We start from the raw sequence: 22,247 nt of genomic DNA, 5'->3' as shown, positions 1-22,247 counted from the left end.
AGCTGACAGTCTGAGTTTCAGAAATGACCAGAGAAAAATGTAAAAGGTTTGGTTAACATAAAATGACTTCTCTAATTTACCAACCCAAACTAAATATTGTTTTGATGTGTTCATGACTTCATAATACTCTAGATCAGTGGTCGTCAACATTTTTTGGCCTACCGCCCCCTTTTCGTATTTTTTCTTTTAAAAAATCCGCCAGCGCCCCCCCCCCCCTCTAAGAAAAACACTTATAAAGAAGCGTGAGAAGGTAAATTTGAACAAAATATTATCTATTTATTAATGTTTATGCTGTCAATAATACTTTTCCCGCATGCGATCTTCTTTGGCGAGCTTAGAGGAGGACGGAGTTACAGAGGTGCCCTCCCTAAGCGCTATAAAGATTCACTCAGGCGCCATTTCGCCCTCATTGGCATAGAGGAAAGTAGGCTACTTGGCAGCATTCTCTGGCAGCAGAAAGCCTCTGAGAGAGACAGTTGGAGAGCTCTTACACAAGTTGCGGGACAAACATTTGAGACTCAAAGAAAAGCCATTGTTGAAGACAGGCGCAGAAGATGGAAAGAAAACTCAAATAGAACACCAGCATACAACGGCTTTGTCGGCACAAAATTTGGGAAAATATGCAGGTCGCAACTGGGTTTGCGTAGTTATGTGAAACAATGCATTCAACCGGAATTTGAGGCAAAAACAGCCAATATTATCATTATACAAAAAATTATATCAAATAATTAGCAGTGATTACACACAGGAATTAATATGATTCTCCTGACTTTCTTTCAAATCCAAAGAATAGTCTCCCTGTTAAATGTTTAAACATTAGGGCCTACTGTTTTTAGGTTTAATTGTAAATTTAGTTTTATTTTTTAATATAAACATTATTATTGCTGAATTCACTAGAAAAAGAAATTAAACTAATAGGAACCTTGTGCCTCCTGCAGTCTCACAATATTAGAAATTTCAATCTTTAAATTAGCCAAAGCAAGGCGAAGGTCTCCTCTAGTCGCTACATGCAGTCTATTTCTTTACTTATTCATTAAGTTCGTTACGCACTAAATCTAGGTTAACCATGTATGTTGATGGAAAAGCTAAAACATAATTCCATTTTCGAACACAGTTTTGGAATTTTACTGAAACATTTAAATGCAGCCACATCTCTGTTGTGCCTCCAGGGACGTAGCTAGGAATTTTCCATCGTTAGGCGCCAGGAAGGCTTGACCTCTTTGGGGGCCCCTGCATTTTGCGTAATATTTAATTCAATTAATTAAAAAAACACTCATTTGGCCCCCCTCTTAAGTGAGGGCCCGGTGGGATTTTCAAATTCTCCCCCCTCCTCCCCCACCATAGCTACGCCACTGTGTGCCTGCTATGTTTACATTCTTTTTTACTGAAGACATAATTTTCTAAATCTATTTTTTCCGGCAACTCAATTAAAAGAAAAAATAATATACTCAATGAAAGTAGGCTACATTTCTTTCCTTGCAGTCGGGGGTTCGTTTCATTCATTTGTGTTAGATGCCTACCATGTAAAAAATGTTTTAGCCTGCTTTAAGTCATCGCCAACCGTTTAATCTTCTTATTTCTCAACAAAAAAAAAAAAAAAAATCAAAATTGTATTTAAGAGCTTAACAAAACGAGCAATAAAAAAATCCTTTCGAAATCCAGCGAACTTCGACATGGGTTTGTATTTTATTTACAGTCTTAGAATTATATTCAAATAGAAATGAAATTGCGTGCTAAACTTTTCTTGAGTATCATAACTCACAAGGTAAATAGTGAATAGATCTGTTCTTCATATTACTTATGAAGTCATTGTAACGTCCAACCACAGATGGTTCCCTAAATGTCGCCATAAGCTACATAACTAGACAATTTTGAAATAATATTTCATCTCTAACAGAAAAAAAAGTATTTTTGTTTAACATATGTTTAAAAAAATTATAATTTTAGTTTTAATCAATTTTCAAACAATATCATAAATTGTTTTTCTAAGAGGTCACTAAAACATATCTTGGTTTGCCGTTTTTTGTTTTTAATATTGTTTTAATAGTAGATATTTATAATTGTTCGTGAGTATTCTTAAATTATATGTTCGTGAAGCCGACTTGGTTTCATAAGCTTATCTGAAAATGCAGTCATTCAAAATAGAACATACTTTTTATCTAGTGACTATTCACTTTGAATCTTAATGATACTCCATTACATACCAGTGAGGGTGACCGGTCACTTCATCCCCGGTCATTTCATCCCCTGGTCACTTCATCCCCCGGTCATTTCATCCCCTGATATTTTCATCATCTGTTCATTTTATCTAACAAATTGTAATTTTAAAAAGCATTAAATGAGCAATATTTAATGTATTCCTTTTTTATTTAAATGACAAAATGTTGGCTATTTGAAATAGAGAACTGCTGATCACTTATAAAACCTAAAAACGATGCTGTGGAGTGGGAAAAAATACATCAGATCGACGCCTACTGGCAGAGAGAGAGAGAAAGAGATAGAGAGTCACACCCTAAATATACATGCAAGATTATTTCCAATAAGCACTTTCAAACAATTAATTTTAAGGACATAGGAAACTCATCATGATGGGCATTTATGTTCACATAAATATAGGCCCACCAGTTTCGATATCTAAAATGAATATCAATAAACAAAATACATACTTACATTTACTTGTAGAAATGAAATATCGATAGAAATAGTCCTATAACACAATTTGTAACTTTAATGTTTAAAAGTAAGTCCGCCTTTATTAGAAAAAAATAAAACCTTATTTCAAGGCTAAAAATGACTCGCCCATTTTCAGGAAAGAGCGACTGAAAAATAAAATAAAGTGAAACATGGTCGTACTTTCACCACACCTTGGCCTTTGATGGTTAGTTATCAGCGGCACGGTCATAATTATTCTAATCGCAATTCTATCTCTCAAAAGATTTCCTCTACTTGCACCACACCTTGGCCTTTGATGGTTAGTTATCAGCGGCACGGTCATAATTATTCTAATCGCACTTCTATCTCTCAAAAGATTCCCACTACTTGCACTACACCTTGGCCTTTAATCATTACGCTATAGATAAGTACACATCCAGATTTACCATATAATAGATTTCTCATTAAGAATACAAAGTGGAAGAGGAAACACTATAAACGCATTAGTAATATGTCATTAAATGTCAAAAAGAAAGCATTCTACATAATCATATTTATATATAAAATATTTAATTGAGGATGAAATGACCGGGGGATGAAGTGACCAGGGGATGAAATGACCAGGGGATGAAATGACCGGGGATGAAGTGACCGGGGATGAAATGACCGGGAATGAAGTGACCGGGGATGAAGTGACCGGGAACCCCAGTGAGTTTTCGTAACAACACTATCAATTTTATTTTGTTTAAAAAAAGGTTAAATTATTCTATTTGAATGTTAGCTTTAACGTTTTTTACAATTAACATTTACGTATCAATATATAAACATATGTAGATAAAAGATACCCTCCGATTACAGCAAAAGAGTAAGAACTTAGGCCTACAAATAGAAAATGGGATTCCCGAACTCAATTTCTAACGCTTTTTCTGTTCCTAAATTAGAGCTAACTACAATTTGTCTATTTATAGTTTGCCAGCTTTAATTTTAAAGAAATTTTTAATTTGTTTTGTTTCAGTGCACCTTAGTTTCTTCTTTATGCCCAGCGCCCCCTCTACCGCCCCTTTGGCTCCCAGCGCCCCCCAAGATCTCGAAAACGCCCCCAAGGGGGCGATAGTGCCCCCGTTGAAGACCACTGCTGTAGATCATTTCAAGAATGTTTTTGAGGTCAAATCCTCAGATTAAAAAAAATAATAATGGCAACTATGTTAATGCTATTTTTTTATGACATTTTATTTTAAAATTTGAATGAAAAAAAATGTGCACACAGGTGTTACTTTACCCCTTAGAGAACATTCACATTGAATTACAAAAACTATTAAAAATACCTACAAGCAATAACCTAAGAGAATAAACGATTGAATCGTGTACTCAAATGTTTTCCACAGATTGCAAAATGCACATTTTGTTACCCAAATATTAGCCAGCACACAATAATAGTATATTCCAATAAATTATAGGCATTCCAATGGAAACACATCTCTAGCACTCCAATGGAAACACATCTCTAACATTTCAATGGAAACACATCTCTAACATTTCAATGGAAACACATCTCTAACATTTCAATGGAAACACACTTCTAACATTCCAATGGAAACACATCTCTAACATTTCAATGGAAACACATCTCTAACATTTCAATGGAAACACACTTCTAACATTTCAATGGAAACACACTTCTAACATTCCAATGGAAACACATCTCTAACATTTCAATGGAAACACATCTCTAACATTTCAATGGAAACACATCTCTAACATTTCAATGGAAACACACTTCTAACATTTCAATGGAAACACATCTCTAACATTTCAATGGAAACACATCTCTAACATTTCAATGGAAACACACTTCTAACATTTCAATGGAAACACACTTCTAACATTTCAATGGAAACACATCTCTAACATTTCAATGGAAACACATCTCTAACATTTCAATGGAAACACACTTCTAACATTTCAATGGAAACACACTTCTAACATTCCAATGGAAACACATCTCTAACATTTCAATGGAAACACATCTCTAACATTTCAATGGAAACACCCTTCTAACATTTCAATGGAAACACATCTCTAACATTTCAATGGAAACACATCTCTAACATTTCAATGGAAACACATCTCTAACATTTCAATGGAAACACATCTCTAACATTTCAATGGAAACACATCTCTAACATTTCAATGGAAACACACTTCTAACATTTCAATGGAAACACACTTCTAACATTTCAATGGAAACACATCTCTAACATTTCAATGGAAACACACCTCTAACATTTCAATGGAAACACACTTCTAACATTTCAATGGAAACACACTTCTAACATTTCAATGGAAACACCCTTCTAACATTCCAATGGAAACACATCTCTAACATTTCAATGGAAACACATCTCTAACATTTCAATGGAAACACATCTCTAACATTTCAATGGAAACACATCTCTAACATTCCAATGGAAACACATCTCTAACATTTCAATGGAAACACATCTCTAACATTTCAATGGAAACACACTTCTAACATTTCAATGGAAACACCCTTCTAACATTTCAATGGAAACACATCTCTAACATTTCAATGGAAACACATCTCTAACATTTCAATGGAAACATACTTCTAACATTTCAATGGAAACACATCTCTAACATTTCAATGGAAACACATCTCTAACATTTCAATGGAAACACACTTCTAACATTTCAATGGAAACACATCTCTAACATTTCAATGGAAACACACTTCTAACATTTCAATGGAAACACACTTCTAACATTTCAATGGAAACACATCTCTAACATTTCAATGGAAACACATCTCTAACATTTCAATGGAAACACACTTCTAACATTTCAATGGAAACACACTTCTAACATTTCAATGGAAACACATCTCTAACATTTCAATGGAAACACACCTCTAACATTTCAATGGAAACACACTTCTAACATTTCAATGGAAACACACTTCTAACATTTCAATGGAAACACCCTTCTAACATTCCAATGGAAACACATCTCTAACATTTCAATGGAAACACACCTCTAACATTTCAATGGAAACACACTTCTAACATTTCAATGGAAACACACTTCTAACATTTCAATGGAAACACATCTCTAACATTTCAATGGAAACACACTTCTAACATTCCAATGGAAACACATCTCTAACATTTCAATGGAAACACACCTCTAACATTTCAATGGAAACACACTTCTAACATTTCAATGGAAACACACTTCTAACATTTCAATGGAAACACATCTCTAACATTTCAATGGAAACACACTTCTAACATTTCAATGGAAACACACTTCTAACATTTCAATGGAAACACATCTCTAACATTTCAATGGAAACACACTTCTAAGATTTCAATGGAAACACATCTCTAACATTTCAATGGAAACACATCTCTAACATTTCAATGGAAACACATCTCTAACATTTCAATGGAAACACATCTCTAACATTTCAATGGAAACACATCTCTAACATTTCAATGGAAACACATCTCTAACATTCTCAGAAAAGAAACAATGACACAATCAAAAAGAATGAGTGATTGTAGTGATTGAAGTATGTTAAAGAAAATTCACCCTAAACAACACAACAACCAAAACTCATATTAAATTGCATTTAAACAAAAAAAAAAACAATATTCTTCCTGCCATTTTGTAAATGTGTTATCTCATGTGATGTGTTGCTTCATAACATCAACTAATCTCATATTTCAAAGCAACAACAGAACAGCTAGACTACACCAAACTACAAGCTGTACATTTACATATATACACATTTGGATATTATATATTATTTACACATATATCATTGTATTGGCCATAATAGAATGTACAATACAACATTAAAATCATGGATTTTGTCAACCTGTGGCTTAAACCTAACCACAAAGTCCAGAAATAAAATTATTATAAAACAAAAGATAACATTTTAAAGAAAAAAAATATCTTTGGATTGAAGGCTAAAAATGAGCAATAACTTCCACTACTTGCCAAAGAAAAATGTTTTCAGTCAACAGATGATCAAAATGTCTCAAATTTCATAATCAAGTAGACACATTTTACCCTACGTTCCAATCTCAATACTTGAACTGCTCAATTCATTTGACAGGAACAGATTGAAATCACAAGGTCTAGACAATCTAAAGCTTGTTCAAGACAGTGCTAACAAAAAATAAAAAGACAAAAAGTGTACAACAACACAATGGAAAGGGAGATAACAGTGTCTGCAAACAATTGACAACAATGAAATATGTATAACAAATCTGTGCTCTAACCAAAGAGAGTAGCAAACATCACAAGTATAGCTGTCATTTAGATGCAAGAAAATAAGGCAATTAGCTGAAGTTCAACAACAACCACTGATAGTAGTCACGCAAGAGAGTAAGGAGAGTTTGTTTCCATGCTCTAGTATCCTAGTGTTTTTGTTGGCTTTAATGTACTCTTATTCTAAGTCAAGACTTCAAATAGAGTAACAATCTTGAGAAAGAAAACTATATACAGCAATCACTAATATAAAAACAATAAAAAAAACAAACAAAATTGGTCCGACATTTCCAATGAGCACTGATACAACCAAAGGGTTTACAACAAAATCTTGGGATAAATAAAAAGAGGACAAATTTGTTTCCCCTACATTGTCTTTTATAACTATTACAAACAATTTTAAATGCATTGCAAACTGGAGTGCAAGGGATGTAAATGATAATGGTTTTCCTTCTAGATTGAATCCTGAGACTACATTTAACAATATTAATTTACAATAATGCCCTAGTGCTGAGACAAAATAATTCAATTTATAATAACTCAAAAAGCTTGTTAGTCACCAGCCATCATTAAACCAAGAATCAGCTATTATCTTTGTCAGCTTCCCACTTGAATGTTAAACTAGACAAAAAAGCTGGATCTTGTTGTTAGAATTATTATTGTTAAAGTCGGCTTTTACTTTAGTTTTGAAACAGTCTTTAAAATTATCTCTTCTAAATAAAGGACTGGGGCTGATTGAAAAGATGTCAAGAGTTTCTGAACACTAAACCATATAAACTTTATAATTTCACATTATCAAAGACTTAATATAGAAAAAAAAATATTTTAACAGAACAAAAATGTTCCAGAAGTTACATTTTAAGTAAGAAAAAAAAAGGTATAAATCTACATCAAAAGAGATAAGTTTTCTTCACTCTGACTTCCTGTTGTCCAGTGTATTCACAGATCTCCCATATTCTGATCCTTTATGTATTTCTGTCACCCCAATCATTAAGCGCACCACAAATGTCACTGAAATTCACATTGAAACATATTGAATGACAATAAACATTGCATGAACCAAACATTTGAAAAAAATGATGAAACAATACAGCTATAAACATAAAAGGGGATAGAGGAATTCATGTGCTCAAAGTTGTTGTTTCAAACTCTACAGTCTAAAAGAAGTTACATCTCTAATCTTGGTATCAATATTAGTAAAGTGCATGCAAGGATTTTTGTTTAACTAATTGTGGCCTTTTCTTTCAAGGCCTCTGAGACTTTTAGTGTCTGTGAACGCTGGCAAGTTAAATTTGGAATTGTATTGTATTTCAAAAACTGAAGCAAGATTACATTGAAAGATTTTCTATACAAATGTCATGATCAATAACAAAAATTTGCAGCTTCCACATTAATGCCTTCAATTAAACTAGGATATTTAGAATGTCATTAACTTCTATAGTTACTCACATATTATTCCCACTACTATTGCAATGATTTGCTGTGTAAAAGTTCCTGCTATAAACAAGCTCCCAAGGTAATAGAACAAGGGAACACATGTGACTACAGCCCAAAAACTCCACATCAGAAGGTCATTGATACGTCTAGGTATGTTATGTGTTGGGCCAGGAAATGTTTCAGTATTAAGGAATTCTTCATACATGTCATCCTGTAAATGTATTCAGTTAATAAAACATCAAATGAGCTTTATTTGAATCAAACATTAAATAAATATATATTGATTTAGTTATGGGCATCTAAATATTCTAACATCAACACATTTTTCATTGGTAATGCAATTAGTGCACACTTTCAGACCATCCTAAGTAGCTATTGTACCTATGAAAATATTGGAAACAACAGGGAGATGGGTAAAGCAAAGACATGACTGTTCAGACAATGCATAGTGCCAACTGAAGCTTTCCTCTTGTTTTTCAATAGGTATAGAAGACAACATTGTGGACCATAGCTACTATGTGACTGAAGGAGGCCAATGAATATGTATGAACATATCAAATTAAGCATGCTTAGTTTTAAAACAAAAGAGCACACTTTAGAAGACTAAACTAGCACCTATTTCAAACATGATCACATTTTCAAAAGCAATTTAAGTTGATGAGATCTATACATGACAGGAGGACAGATTTACAGAAACAGTAATGCCACAGAAGTCACTGATCTATCTTTAAAAGATGGACTAAACATTATTGTACTAAAACTGCATATATTCAATATTAAAGAAAAATGACAATTTTGGATTGGAAAATGATAGAAAATGTTCAAACCTTCAAATATTAAAAAAAGAACTGGTATCATAATAATAATAATTCAAAGTAGATTAAGTAGATCTTAGCATGTACAGGCCACAGCACACTACCATTGCATACAGGCAGCATTCATTTTCATGAGCAAAACCCGCTGACAGATATCTCTAGTCAGCATTTGCTTCCTAATTAGTTTTCTGAGTTTTCTAAACAGGTTATTTTATAAATACACCGGGTTTAAATTAGAAATTCACTAGGGCCCAACACAACATAGGATGTGTTTTAACCATGGTCCATATACAGCAATGTGGGAAAAGTTGGAGACAATAAAATAGATTTTTAAAGGTGAAAAATGAACACATTTTCAACCAGTTAAATCTGTTGCCAGAATGAATGAAATAAGAATTACTAACTGAAATTAAAAATTATGGAATTTGTTTCTATTCTCTAAAAAGAATTTCCAGACATTTCTACAAAAACATGAATGACAACCTCAATTAGTACGTTATAGCCCAATGGCACAAATAGTTTTCATTTGCTGCCAAGTTGCAAATGACACAAAGAGATCAATATCAAATGTCAGCCCACAAGCCTTGCCTCTTACTTTTATAAGACAAACTATGACAGAATCATTACTATATTGCTCATACAAAATGGCTGCTTAAACTTAGGCATAAGATTAGCTATTTACAATTTTTAAAAGTCAGCTTTAGATCAAATATAAAGAGCTAATAATCACAAAAGATAAAAATTATTTACAACAGTTTAATATTTACATAGTTCTAAGCTTTTCAACCAATTTATAAACATTTAATCTTTACATTAATTTTAAAAGCAGCTGTTGTGAATCTGTCTATTGAAGGAAAGAAATGCAATAGACTTTTCTAAACTGGGTGTAGAAAATTTAAATTTAAAAATGGTTACTGCTAAAAAAACAATAGTTTTAATATATAAAATATCTATATTATAAAGTAGAATGTGAGGTGTATGTATGTATGTATGTTACTTATAGACATCAAAACCGCTTGACCAATCTTGATAAAACTAGGCAGGAATGTTCCTTGGGTACTAACTTATACCGTAGTGTATGTATTGTAGCCCTAAAACAAACTTAAGACCCTAAAAAAAATAAAGTTGTCCAACTCTATTACAGCTATAGTATTTTATGGATCTAGGCCATGTCTACAATGTTGACATGAGAAAAGATAGAAAGGATTTAGACCTAGATCTAATTTTAAGAAATACACTTTGTGCAGATAGTTTTTTACTTTTACACATGAAAAGACAAAAGAAGATCCATTGATTTCATTATATAATAAAATTAACCATCAATTTTGTGTTTCAAAAGCATTTTTTACATTAATTAGTTCCTTATATCTGTGATTGCAGATTTCCTGACGAACATTCTTTCATTAGACAATTCCCTAATGAATCGCGTACTAAATATTAATTCGTTTAATTGTTTACTTTATAATCCCATCCCTAGATCTAAAACTCTAATTCAACTCTAAGATGATAAAACTTCTCTTCGCACAGATAGTTTTATACTTTAACACATAAACATATTAATTAAAGTCCATTCATTTCATATTTTGATCAAATAAACATTCAAATTTGGTTTTCTAAAGCTACATTCGTTTACGAAAGCTGCGAAGCCGAGTTGAGATAGGCCTAGATCTATATTAATTCATGAATCGCGTACTAAACATTATTTCGTTTAATTGTTCACTTTATAATCCCATTCATTTAACAAAGCTATCGCTCTTTTCGTTTTTAATAGATAAGAATGTGTCGACTTCGGGTAAACCCATTTTCGCAAAACTAATTTTATTTCCGTAGCGAAAGAGAAATAACGTGAAAGGATCATTAGCTACGTTTAACATACATCTAAATCCAATCCACTAGATTATCCAAAAGCATTTTTTACATTAATTAGTTCCTGATATCTGTGACTACAGATTTCATGGCGAACATTATTTCATTAGACATTACCAAATGGTTACGCATTAACACATCTCTCTACTGAGTCTATTCCTAGGCCTAGGTCTAAAACTCTTATTGAACTCTAAGATGATAAAACTTCTTTTCGCAAAGATAGTTTTATGCTTTTACACATAAACATACTAATTATTGTCCATTCATTTCATATTTTAATCAAATTAACATTCAAATTTGTTTTTCTAAAGCATTTTTAATACATTCGTCCGCTGTTCGCTAAAGCTGCGTAGCCGTGTTGAGATAGGCCTATATTCATTCATGAAAAAAAGTTCACGCTTGCGGAGCACAGAATGAACTCTATAAAAGCCAATTTTTAACTCTAGATTAGTGTAGATTTAGATCTATGTCTACCTCAAGATCTACTTTATACTTTATACACATGAACATACAAAATTTAGTCTATTCATCTCAAATTTTAATCAAATATATGTAGGCCTACAAGCAAATGTTTTAATTTGAAAAAAAAATGGATTCAAGCCTATTAGCTATTTTAATTTGATAGCTTCATTCACACTATTTTTACATTGACACATTCGCTTTACTTATTACATTATTATTTCGTTTAATTGTTTACAAAACACTCTCAATGACTATATCGAAAGTAATGCGCAAATAAAGACCCGCAGGTCGTGGTTAACATATGTCTAGTATAAAATAAAATAGATAAATGTTTGCTCATATTATTTGACTACAAACTTGTAAACCTAACAAAACAAACTACAGCAAGAAGTAGCTTTGAAATAGAAGAGAATTTTGATACTTGATTTTATACTAGAACAGCCCTAACAATAGTTCACTTGAAATAAACCTTTCAAAATAAATTGAAAATATTTGTTAGTTCTTCTTCTTCATTTATTAGTTCAATACTGAATCTCTGAATTGAGGTCTGGATTCAAGACTGCTGATTAAGCCATTGCAATGACATCAAAGTTAGATAAAAGAAACTGTCTAGGACATTTCTTTTGGTAATTAAAATTATGAAAAAAAAAATTCATAAAGTTGTATCTCACTTTCTTTTTGAACAACTCCCTAAGCCATTGAGCGCAAGCTTCATCTGTCTCTATTGGAACACTGTCTAATGGGATTCTCCTGCACAAATACAAATACATTTTCAAAAATTATCAAACAAGTCTGGCTTTGAGATGTATAATGTTTCTTTAAAAAGACACCACATTAAATAATAGACTCTTCTAAGCTTTTGCAGCATAGAGGTGATGTGACCTAAAATGTTCAATGTGAGATTCTAAAACTAGCAGTTCAGATTGGAATGTAATCAGGTTGTCAGATGTTCTATGAACTATTTATCTACTATTTTACAAAGCTTATATCAACTCACTCTGTCTGGTAAAAAAAAACAACATTATTCTCCCAAACCCATTCTCAGATCAAGTTGAAACTTTGCACAATTATTTATTGGCATAGACAAGACAAAATCAAAATAAAAAAATTAACCCATCAGTTAATCAATTGCTGGTAACTATTTATTTTTTGTAAACCATTAAGGAAAATTAATCCTTCAGTTTTCACAGATACAGCTAAATATGTAGGGTTTTGTCCCTTTATAAAATTAAACACACATTCTCGGATCAAGTTTGAAACTTTAAACAATTATTTATTATACCTAACAAAAGATGAACCAATTTTGTAAAATTAACCATTAGTCATTCCATTATTGGTAATTAATTATTTTATTTAATATAGAATAAGAGAAATAACTTTAACATTACTGAGAGAGTAAGTGCAGAGTTCTTTCCCTAGATATGGTTTATTTTTTTTTAAAAAGGATTTTTTTTTATTTTGCTTCAATTTCAGAACTGTAACAACCATTAAATTTAAAAATGAAAATGTTACATATATAAAATTCAAATTCTGCTCTAAGTAAAACTTCAATAAAACCTTGTGATAATAAAAAGTTTTTCCTCACTCTGCATAAAAATGTGCCAACATCGGCTTTCCTTGAAGAATATTCATCAAAGTTGGAGCTGGTCCATTTTTTGAGAAAGCAACAGTACAATTCAAAATAGTTGGAACTGAGGATTATCAAATCTAATAATCATCATGAAACTAAATTGTTAATGGAAAGAACAAATTTTTAAAAAAATTTAATGATTTATTAACAAAGTATTGTCAATGAGAAAGATGATCACAAAGTAATAACTATCAAATTATAATCTAAAGATCTACTGGCCATATGAAAAATGCAGCAACAAGTTCAGACTTTTATCTTTCTAGCTACTTATTAATTATTTATTTGTAATTATTTTATAAGAAACTTACATTGGCCTCTCAGCCCGTGAATTGTGATGATAAAACCCTTCGGCCTCGGCAATAAGACATGCTTCAAGATTGGGTAACCTTTAGCTCTACATACCTCCTCACTGGCTTTCTGTTTTTCTTCAGTGAATCTTGTGCCCTCTGGGAACAGCAACAGCTGGGTACAAAACAATGATTTTTTTTTTATCAAAAATATAATTACATTTAAAACAATGAGTATATTTATATATATATATATATTTTATTACTTAGTACAAGAATTAGTGAGGTAAAAAATCATTTTAAAAATTTTACTGTAGCATCTAAACATTCTAACAGGAAAACACAATAACTGAAAACTTCCAGATTTATGAATGTGAAATGATGAGAGTAGCGATACAACTTTGTAGCACTCACAGTAACATAATATCCTTCAGGATAATCTGTAGCTTGTTTTAGATCATGCTCAATAACTCTTTTGTCATGGTCCCACTGTCGTTTGAGGAAAATGCTCTCGGTGAAGTACCATGCCCAGCCAATCAGAGGAACATATTTTAAAATCTCTTTCCCATAGATTTTTGTGTTCTGAAGAAACAACAAAAACTAATAACAACAACTCAAATAAATAAAGCTTGTCAAGTGGTATTTTTTACACAAAGATTTATTTATTTTATATGAATATATGCTTGTCAAGGGAACTTTGTTCATGTCCAGTAAAACATATCATTGTCAATGTAATTTTTCTTATGTCCAGTAAAACATAAGCTTGTCAAGGAAAATTTTTTAAGGAATTTTTTGAAGACAAGTTTAAAATCATTTGCATTAGCATATTCAGTTAATAATATATATGAAACTGCTATCAATTTGTACTGCTCAATTTATTTTATTTTTGTAAGCATTATCTTACATTTAAAATTGTGTTTAGCTAGAGGAAGGAACATAAATACATTATTCAGAAATTTAAATAATTGTGTTTTAATCATGCCCCAAATGAGTGCAAAACACACACTGTCAATACGAGAAAGGTAAAAAGCAGGACAAAATTTTGGGCTTTTATATACAGCGATTGATATCAGAGATTGTCAGAGAAGTAACACAATGAAATAAAGACTTGCCTGACACAATACCAAACATCTGAAATTAAAGATAAATTCTGTAAGACCTATTTACCCCTAACATCTGCAGCCTCTCTGCAAGAATCCATGCCATCAACCAATCAATGTCAAACTTGTGGTTCATGATGGTCAGAATATGTTCTTTACCAATATACTTGACATCTTCATCAGAAGCATAGAGGATAACTTTACAGCCAGCCCACCACTGACCAAGGAATGTGAACTCTGAAAGTACACAGTTAAACTTCAAGCTTTTTCAACTTAGAATATTCAGTTTAATTTGTTTTAGAGAAAACATTCATCCAAAATTTACTATTAGTTTACAATTCCTCAAAGAAATATAACAGTTTTTAAAATAACATTTGGGGGGGGGGGGGGGGAGAGTAACCTTTTGCCATTGAGCAAATTATGTCATTATATAGTTCATCCATCGTGGTTCGATGATGACCACTTTGTCATCCAGGGGGCTGAGGGCTTTGCACTGGGGTTTTATGCCTCCTCATGTGGCTGGTGAGACCTATGTGAGCCCGGAATGTTTGGCCGCACAGTGGGCAGGTTATTCCAGCTGGAGCTAGTGTCTTGCTTTTCTTTTCTGGCGTTTTTCTTCTGCCAGCGTTGTTCTTTTTTTCTCAGCAACATCTGTGCCAGTTTTCACAGCGCAACACCATGATGCTCTGTCATGTGCCTCTGTCTCCCAGGTGCCAGGGTCTATGCTGAACGCCTTCAGAGAAGCTTTGAGGGTGTCCCTGAAGCGCTTTCTTTGCCCACCTTGTGAGCGCTTTCCTTCGTTTAGTTGGCCATACAAGAACCGTTTAGGGATGCAGTGGTCTTCCATTCTGTAGACGTGACCTGCCCATCGCAGCTGGGACTGCATCAGGATTGTGTGGATGCTTTGCAGACACGCTCTTCGAAGGACTTCTGTATCTGGTATTTTGTCTTGCCATTTGACATTTAGTATTTTTCTCAGACATGTCATGTGGAAATGGTTTAGTTTCTTTGCATGTTTACTGTACACTGTCCATGTTTCTGAGGCATAGAGCAATGTAGGGAGGACGACGGCTCTATAGACCCCTAGCTTGGTGTTTGTGGTGATACCACGTCTGTTCCAGACATTTGTAGACAGTCTGCCATAGGATGCACTGGCCTTGGCGATACGCAGGTCGATTTCACTATCGATTTTTCCATTTCTGGAGAGTGTGCTGCCAAGATATGTGAATTTGTCCACTGCGTTTATATCCTGTCCATTTATAGTAATGCTTGGATCCGAGTAGGCTTTCCCAGGAGCAGGTAGATATAAGACTTCAGTCTTGTTCGTATTGATGGTAAGGCCAAAGTCTGAGCATGCTCTTGAGAAGTCACTGACGATGCTCTGCAGATCGTTTTCAGAGCAGGCATTTAGGGCACAGTCGTCAGCAAATAGCAAGTCTCTGATTACTGCTGCATTTGTTTTTTATTTTGCTTTAAGCCGCCTCGGGTTGAATAGGCCACCATCAAATCTGTATGATATATTTATCCCGTTGTTTTCTCTATTTGTGAATGCATCTGTCAGCATAGCGGAGAACATGATACTGAACAGTGTAGGTGCTAGGACAAAGCCTTGTTTTACCCCGTTTGATACTTCAAAGGGCTCTGATGGTTCTCCACTTTCTTGGACACGAGCCTTCATGCCATCATGAAATAGTCTCACCATGGTTATGAATTTTTGTGGACAGCCATACTTTGACATGATCTTCCAGAGTCCTTCTCTGCTAACAGTGTCGAATGCCTTTGTTAAGTCGACATATATTGAGAACAGGTCAGCATTTTGTTCTTGGCATTTTTCCTGGAGCTGCCTTGCTGCAAAGATCATGTCAATGGTTCCACGCTCTTTTCTGAAGCCGCACTGGCTTTCTGGTAGTAGACCATAATCTATGTGTTGCATGAGCCGATTTAGTAGGATGCGTGCAAGGATTTTCCCAGCAATAGAGAGAAGAGATATTCCTCTGTGGTTGTCGCAGATCTGGCGGTTTCCTTTTCGCTTGTATAAATGAACAATTTTGGCATCTTTAAAGTCTTGTGGTATTGACTCTTTTTCCCACATAATTAAGAAGAGCTTATGAAGTCTTTCAATCAGGGCTAATCCATCTTTTTTGTAGACCTCTGCGGGAATGGAGTCAGCTCCTGAGGCTTTTCCGCTTGCGAGCTGTTGAATGGCAAGATCGGTTTCCTTTAGCGTAGGGGGGTCATCCATTTTTTCATTTATTGGTACTTGCTGTAGCCTGTCTATGGCCGCTTCATTTATGATGGAAGGTGTATTGAGAACCTTTTCGAAGTGCTCTGCCCAGCGTTTTAGGATTTCTTCCTTATCTGTCAATAGGATTGTCCCATCAGCATTTAATAGAGGGATGAGCCTGACTTTGTGGGTCCATAGATTTCGTTTATGGCATGGTAGAAGTTCTTCATATCGTGCTTGTCAGCAAATTCCTGTATTGTTTCCACTTTCTTTCTAAGCCAGGTATCTTGCATTTGGCGTAGCTGTTTTTGCACATTTTTGCGAATGTTAGTGAATGCATCTTTAGTGGACTGGGAGTTTGGGTTGTTCAGACACAATTTGTGGAGCTTGTGCTTTTCGTCTGATAGTTTTCTGATCTCAGTACTGTTTTCATCAAACCAGTCCTGATGCTTTCTCTCCATAGGACCGAGTATGTTTAATGCTGTGCTATAGATAGCTTCTTTGAAGCATTCCCAGCTTTTATCTACATTTGATTCAGTTAAAACGGTGGACTTGAGGCAGTTCTCTATTGCATCTGCAAGCGACTTTTCAGTTTTGTCATCTGCTAAGCTGGCCGTGTTTAGCCTTTTTAGGGGTTTTGATTTTTGCGGACGTCTCTTTGGTTGGATACGAATGTTTAGTTTTGTGATGATAAGGCGGTGGTCTGTTCCACACTCTGCACCACAGCAAGATTTGGTGACACGAATGTCCTGACGGTCAGATTGTCTGGTGATGAAGTAATCTATGAGGTGCCAGTGTCTTGAGCGGGGATGCATCCAGGAAGTTCGCTTTCTCATTGGAAGACTGAATATTGTGTTCGATATGAGCAGCTTGTGTTCAGCACAGGTCTGGAGTAGTAATAAACCGTTGCTGTTGCACTGACCTATCCCAAATTTGCCTAAGACACCTTTCCAGATGTGGGTACGTGGGTAAGAGGGTACGACTGCCTGTCCACTAGAGGTACTACCCCTCCTAGATACCCCATACACCCCTATGTCATTAGGAAGTATATATATTATATGCTCTTAAAAAAATTAAATGTTTATTACTTTAACAAAGAAAATGTGTGTTTTTTTGGAACAGAGCAAAACAAACAAAAACTTCAATATCACCATAGTCCAATAGTTGGATCAATATAATAATATGGTAGCAAAATTGTAAAAAAAAAAAGGATGGCATTCTTACGTGACCAATGAGCATACGCCAAGTGTACATTAATTTTTCTGTATAAATGTCTGTTGAAAGGCCATATCACACAGCTGCAAAGCATCAGGAAAGTGACTGCTAGTCCAGACATTACAAAAATGTAACCTAAAAGAAGTTGTGACACAAGAGTTCCTTTCAGCTGCTGTATCAGCCCCATTGTTAATGTTTTGAAGATCTGCAAGGGTATGATTTTTTTATTGTATTAAAAGTTAAAGAAAAATTAAACAACAATTAAAATAACTGATATATATAATATAGAGTCTCTTATAAAATATAATAAAATATATATATATATATTATAGTATAGATATACATACTAGATCTAATAGTCATTATAGAATCTTAAGTTTTTAATTTTCCAAGATCTAGATTGACTAGATCTAATCAAGATAATCTAGATTCGTCTGTGATTCTACTCTAGCTCTCTTAGATTAGACTTTATCATCTATGGTTTATTTAGTTAATGACTCTCTAAACTATAGACCTACTGGACCTAGACTCTAGATCTAGATTAATAAAACTAGTAGTACTATTATCTAGATTATTAGATCTTATATTATAATAAATACGAGATCAGATCATAATTTTTTAGATCTAGAATAAATAGCAGTATATCTCTGGAGTCTAGCGTATATAATATACATGTACTCTAGACTCTAGGACTCTAAGTCTATATTTAAATATATATAATAATAATAATTAAATAATATTATAATTATAATATAGTCTAAATAGATTTAGAATAATTTAGATCTAGACTAGAATACTAGATTTAAATTTAGTTAAATCTAGTAGTGTATTTGTAGATCTATTCAGTCAGACTTAGTGTCACTGTGACTGTAAAAAAAATTTTTTTTAAATTAGGCTAGAATCTAGATCAGTTTTACTTTAAAGGGAAACTCTGATGGTTTTGACAATTTTTTATATATATATGTGTTTTAATTTACAAATAATGAATGTATTAGATTTTTTTTTTTTTAATTTGCAATAATAACCTAGTAATTGATGTTTTTCTGGTGTAATTTTCCTGCGCATCCAAAACGATCAGATTTTCACCAGGTTTCTATGTGACATCACAATAACCTATTAATTTAATCTATTGACTTATATTGTATAACTGGAGACCAAACAGTAAAGTGTACATTCTCGTAAATGAAATATATCTTCGTCTATGCAGCTAGATCTAGATCTTGTAAGTAAAGAAAAAAAAAAGATTGTTGAAAGTAGATTTACATGCATGACTAACCACAGCAGTGCGTATTTTCTTGCCTGACCACTCAACATACAACAAACACTATTGCTTGGTTGTCTTGTCATGACACACTACACACAGTCTAGACTAACCTTACAAAGGCAGTTTGTTAGAATCAGTCAGACACACGATCTATTTACTTTTTAGGACAAGGAGAGGCTGAGATGAAAATGTTACTTTTTTTTCTCGAGTTGGTTATATCCTAATGCTTTTAGATCTCTCTCTAAATATATATAACTGTACCATAGCTCTGGACTAGGCTGTCACTAAGCCTAACAGCTACTGTAAGAATGAAGCGATACAATTGTTTCTCTTTCAGTATTGTTGAGGGATGTGACATTTGACTGAGCTAAAAACAAAATCTCAAAGAACCCTTTTTTTTTTAGATGTCAAGAATTTACAGACTAATTTATTAAATTAAATGTTTCTAAGTAATCTAAGCATTTAAATACAAAATGGTAAAATGTTTACTATTACAACTTTTTACGCAGAATTTAAATATGTATGTCAATAACTCAAATTTGAAAAACCATCAGAGTATCCCTTTAACTTTTAAGATTTTTAGATTATTCTAGATTAGCTAAAGTCCAGAGTCAAGTCTAAGTGACAGTCCGAAGTGACCTAGTCCTAAGACTAAGTCTTAGTCTAACTAAATAATATATCTAGAATCTTGATCTAATGAAAATGAATGTCTTTATCTAAAATCTAATGAATTCTAATAAATCTCTAGAGATTATTTATTCTAGATCTAAAAAATCAGATCTACTACCTAGTGACCTAGTGATAGTGTCACACTGACTCACACAGTCACTCTCTAAGTCTCTAGACTCTACTGTCTCTCAAGTCAGTCAAGACTCAAACTCAAGTCAAGTCCAAGTGTCAGTCAATCAGTGTCACTGTCTCAGTCAACTCAGTGTCTGACCAGGAATTATCATTATGTCATCATTATGATTCTCAGACTCACTGTGACTCAGACGACTTAGTCTTAGTCCTTAGTTACTAGACGTCTACACTAGTCTACAGTCTTGTCTTAGAATCTACCTCAGTAACCTCAGGCCTCAGTCGAGGCTCAGTCTCAGTCAAGTCAGTCTTCTGACAAGTCCAGTCGACTGAGTTTGTTAACTTCAAAACTTACACCAGCCAATAGGTAGGGCTTTTGTCTTCTTTTTTCTTTAAATAATTAGATCTAGATCTAGATGTAGAGTCTAGATCTAGATCCAGGTCTAAAACAAAGTCACCAATGTAAAGATAGATCTAGTCTAGTGGTACAACTTGAACAAGCCATGCTAAATTATATCAACATGACCTTTAATCAAAAAAACGAATTACTGCTGGAAAAGAGACCTGGTCGAGTTGATCACACGACTAGATGAGATCTATTATAGATGGATTCTAGACACAGACCTATATATACATAGGTCTATGATTCTAAATCAATTTATGTCTACTCTTCACTGGGTCATTTGATATCATACAAATCGTAGTCCTATATCATACAAATCGTAGTCCTATATACTCATTGCAGTCAAGTAAGACCCCATTGAACCAAATGTAGAATATTCTCGATTAGACTCTTACCTACATCTATATATATAGATCTAGATTCTAGATAGGTCTGGAGCAAAAAGAAAAATTTAGAATTTTATTTTTTGAATTTTTGTATAAATCACCAATAGGCCTAGCTATAACTTATTGTCTTATAGATTGTAGAATCTAATCAACTATTATAGATTTCTAGATACTAATTTAATGTAGACAAATTAAATTTAAAAGAAGTGAATTTTTCAATTATATTATCTTATAAATACAGACGTTACTTCAAAAAAAAAAAGATGATTAGACCTACGTAGGCCTACTACGCGAGTCCCTGGGAAATACGTAATTCTTTAGTAAAATACAAATTTAATTTAAAAAAAAAAAACTAAAAAAAAAAAAAAAAAAAACTGTCCTCTTATAACATATACATATATATATCATGAGCGTAGCCAGGGGGGGGTTTGGGGTTCACCCCCCCCCCCCCCGAAATGAAATCCCCCCCCCCGAAGGGGGGGGGGAGTCGGAATTTAGTGATTGATTTTTTGCTTTGATTTTGTTTATTTTAGGTGAGATTTTAATACTAAACCATCACTTGCCCCAGCACAACCAAATTGGTTTTTAATTTAAAACCCCCTACCAGGGAGTTTTGAGTTTAAAACCCCCTACAAGGGGGGTTCGACTTTAAAAACCCCTACCAGGGGGGTTCGAGCTTAAAAACCCCTACCAGGGGGTTCGAGTTTAAAACCCCTACCAGAGGGGTTCGAGTTTAAAAACCCCTTCTAGGGGTTTGAGTTTAAAACCCCCTACCAGGGGTTTTGAGTTTTAAACCCCCTACCTGGGGTTTTTGCAGTAAACTCCCCCTCTTCTATAAAACAAAACAAAAACAAAAATGCAAACGAAAATCCACTAATTCCAAGAGCACAGTTAAGGAAGATTTTGATTTTAAAACCCCGTCTAAAATTTACGATAAACCCCCTCTTTAATATAAAAAAAAGCTAATTACGCACTCAAAATGTTATGAGCGTAGCTAAATGGGTTTTGACTCAGTTTTGAGTTTAAACCCCACTTCAGCGGGGTTTGAAGGTAAAAAAAATACCTCTTCAATAATAAAAACAAAGCAAATTATACACTAAAAATGTTATGAGTGTAGTCTAAGGGGTTTGGAGTTTAAACTCCCCTCCAGTGGAGTTGGAAGCTAAAAGTACCTCTTCAATATAAATAAAAGAAAATTACTCACTCTAAAATCTATGAGCGTAGTCAAAGGGGTTTTGAGTTTAAACCCCCCGCCAGGGGGGTTTGAGGATAAAAAATACATCTTCAGTGTAAGAAAAAAAGCAAATTACGCACTCAAAATGCTATGAGCGTTGACGAAAGGGGTTTTGAGTTTAAACCCCCATTCAGAGGGGTTTGGTGCTAAAAATACATCTCCAATATAAAAAAAA

At 33.6% G+C, this 22,247-nt stretch overlaps 1 protein-coding gene across 4 annotated transcripts; it reads right to left on the bottom strand.

The window, feature by feature from the left end:
• Nucleotides 1-3,861: 3,861 nt before the first annotated feature.
• Nucleotides 3,862-20,569, bottom strand: LOC106058685 (1-acyl-sn-glycerol-3-phosphate acyltransferase delta-like). Of its 4 annotated transcripts, none has more exons than XR_008778563.1 (10): nucleotides 20,405-20,569; nucleotides 17,997-18,192; nucleotides 14,616-14,785; nucleotides 13,863-14,030; nucleotides 13,470-13,623; nucleotides 13,117-13,222; nucleotides 12,203-12,281; nucleotides 8,401-8,599; nucleotides 4,505-7,962; nucleotides 3,862-4,454 (listed from the first exon to the last, which is right to left on the bottom strand). XR_008778563.1 is itself a non-coding variant. In XM_013216147.2 (9 exons), exons 2-9 carry the CDS (start codon nucleotides 18,172-18,174, stop codon nucleotides 7,862-7,864), a joined length of 1,155 nt encoding a protein of 384 aa, XP_013071601.2. In that variant the 5' UTR covers nucleotides 18,175-18,192; nucleotides 20,405-20,569; the 3' UTR covers nucleotides 3,862-7,861. The 4 variants fall into 4 exon arrangements, 1 of the variants encoding a protein (XP_013071601.2); XR_008778564.1 differs by having other exon boundaries at nucleotides 3,862-4,729; nucleotides 4,855-7,962; XR_008778565.1 differs by having other exon boundaries at nucleotides 3,862-5,379; nucleotides 5,430-7,962.
• Between the last annotated feature and the right edge of the window lie 1,678 nt (nucleotides 20,570-22,247).

The sequence above is a fragment of the Biomphalaria glabrata genome, chromosome 6 (genome assembly GCF_947242115.1).
Source record: "Biomphalaria glabrata chromosome 6, xgBioGlab47.1, whole genome shotgun sequence".
NCBI lineage: Eukaryota > Metazoa > Mollusca > Gastropoda > Planorbidae > Biomphalaria > Biomphalaria glabrata.
The sequence above is the reverse complement of the archived record's forward strand: the minus strand, read 5'-3'. Positions and strand labels throughout refer to the sequence as shown.

Excerpts from the sequence above, each read along its gene's own strand:
- LOC106058685 (XM_013216147.2), bottom strand. The coding sequence starts at position 18,174 with ATGGGGCTGATACAGCAGCTGAAAGGAACTCTTGTGTCACAACTTCTT. Across the intron at positions 12,282-13,116 it reads TTGGCACATTTTTATGCAGA|GAGAATCCCATTAGACAGTG; the intron begins GTGAGGAAAAAC and ends GTATTTGTGCAG. Across the intron at positions 8,600-12,202 it reads GGGAGTTGTTCAAAAAGAAA|GATGACATGTATGAAGAATT; the intron begins GTGAGATACAAC and ends ATACATTTACAG.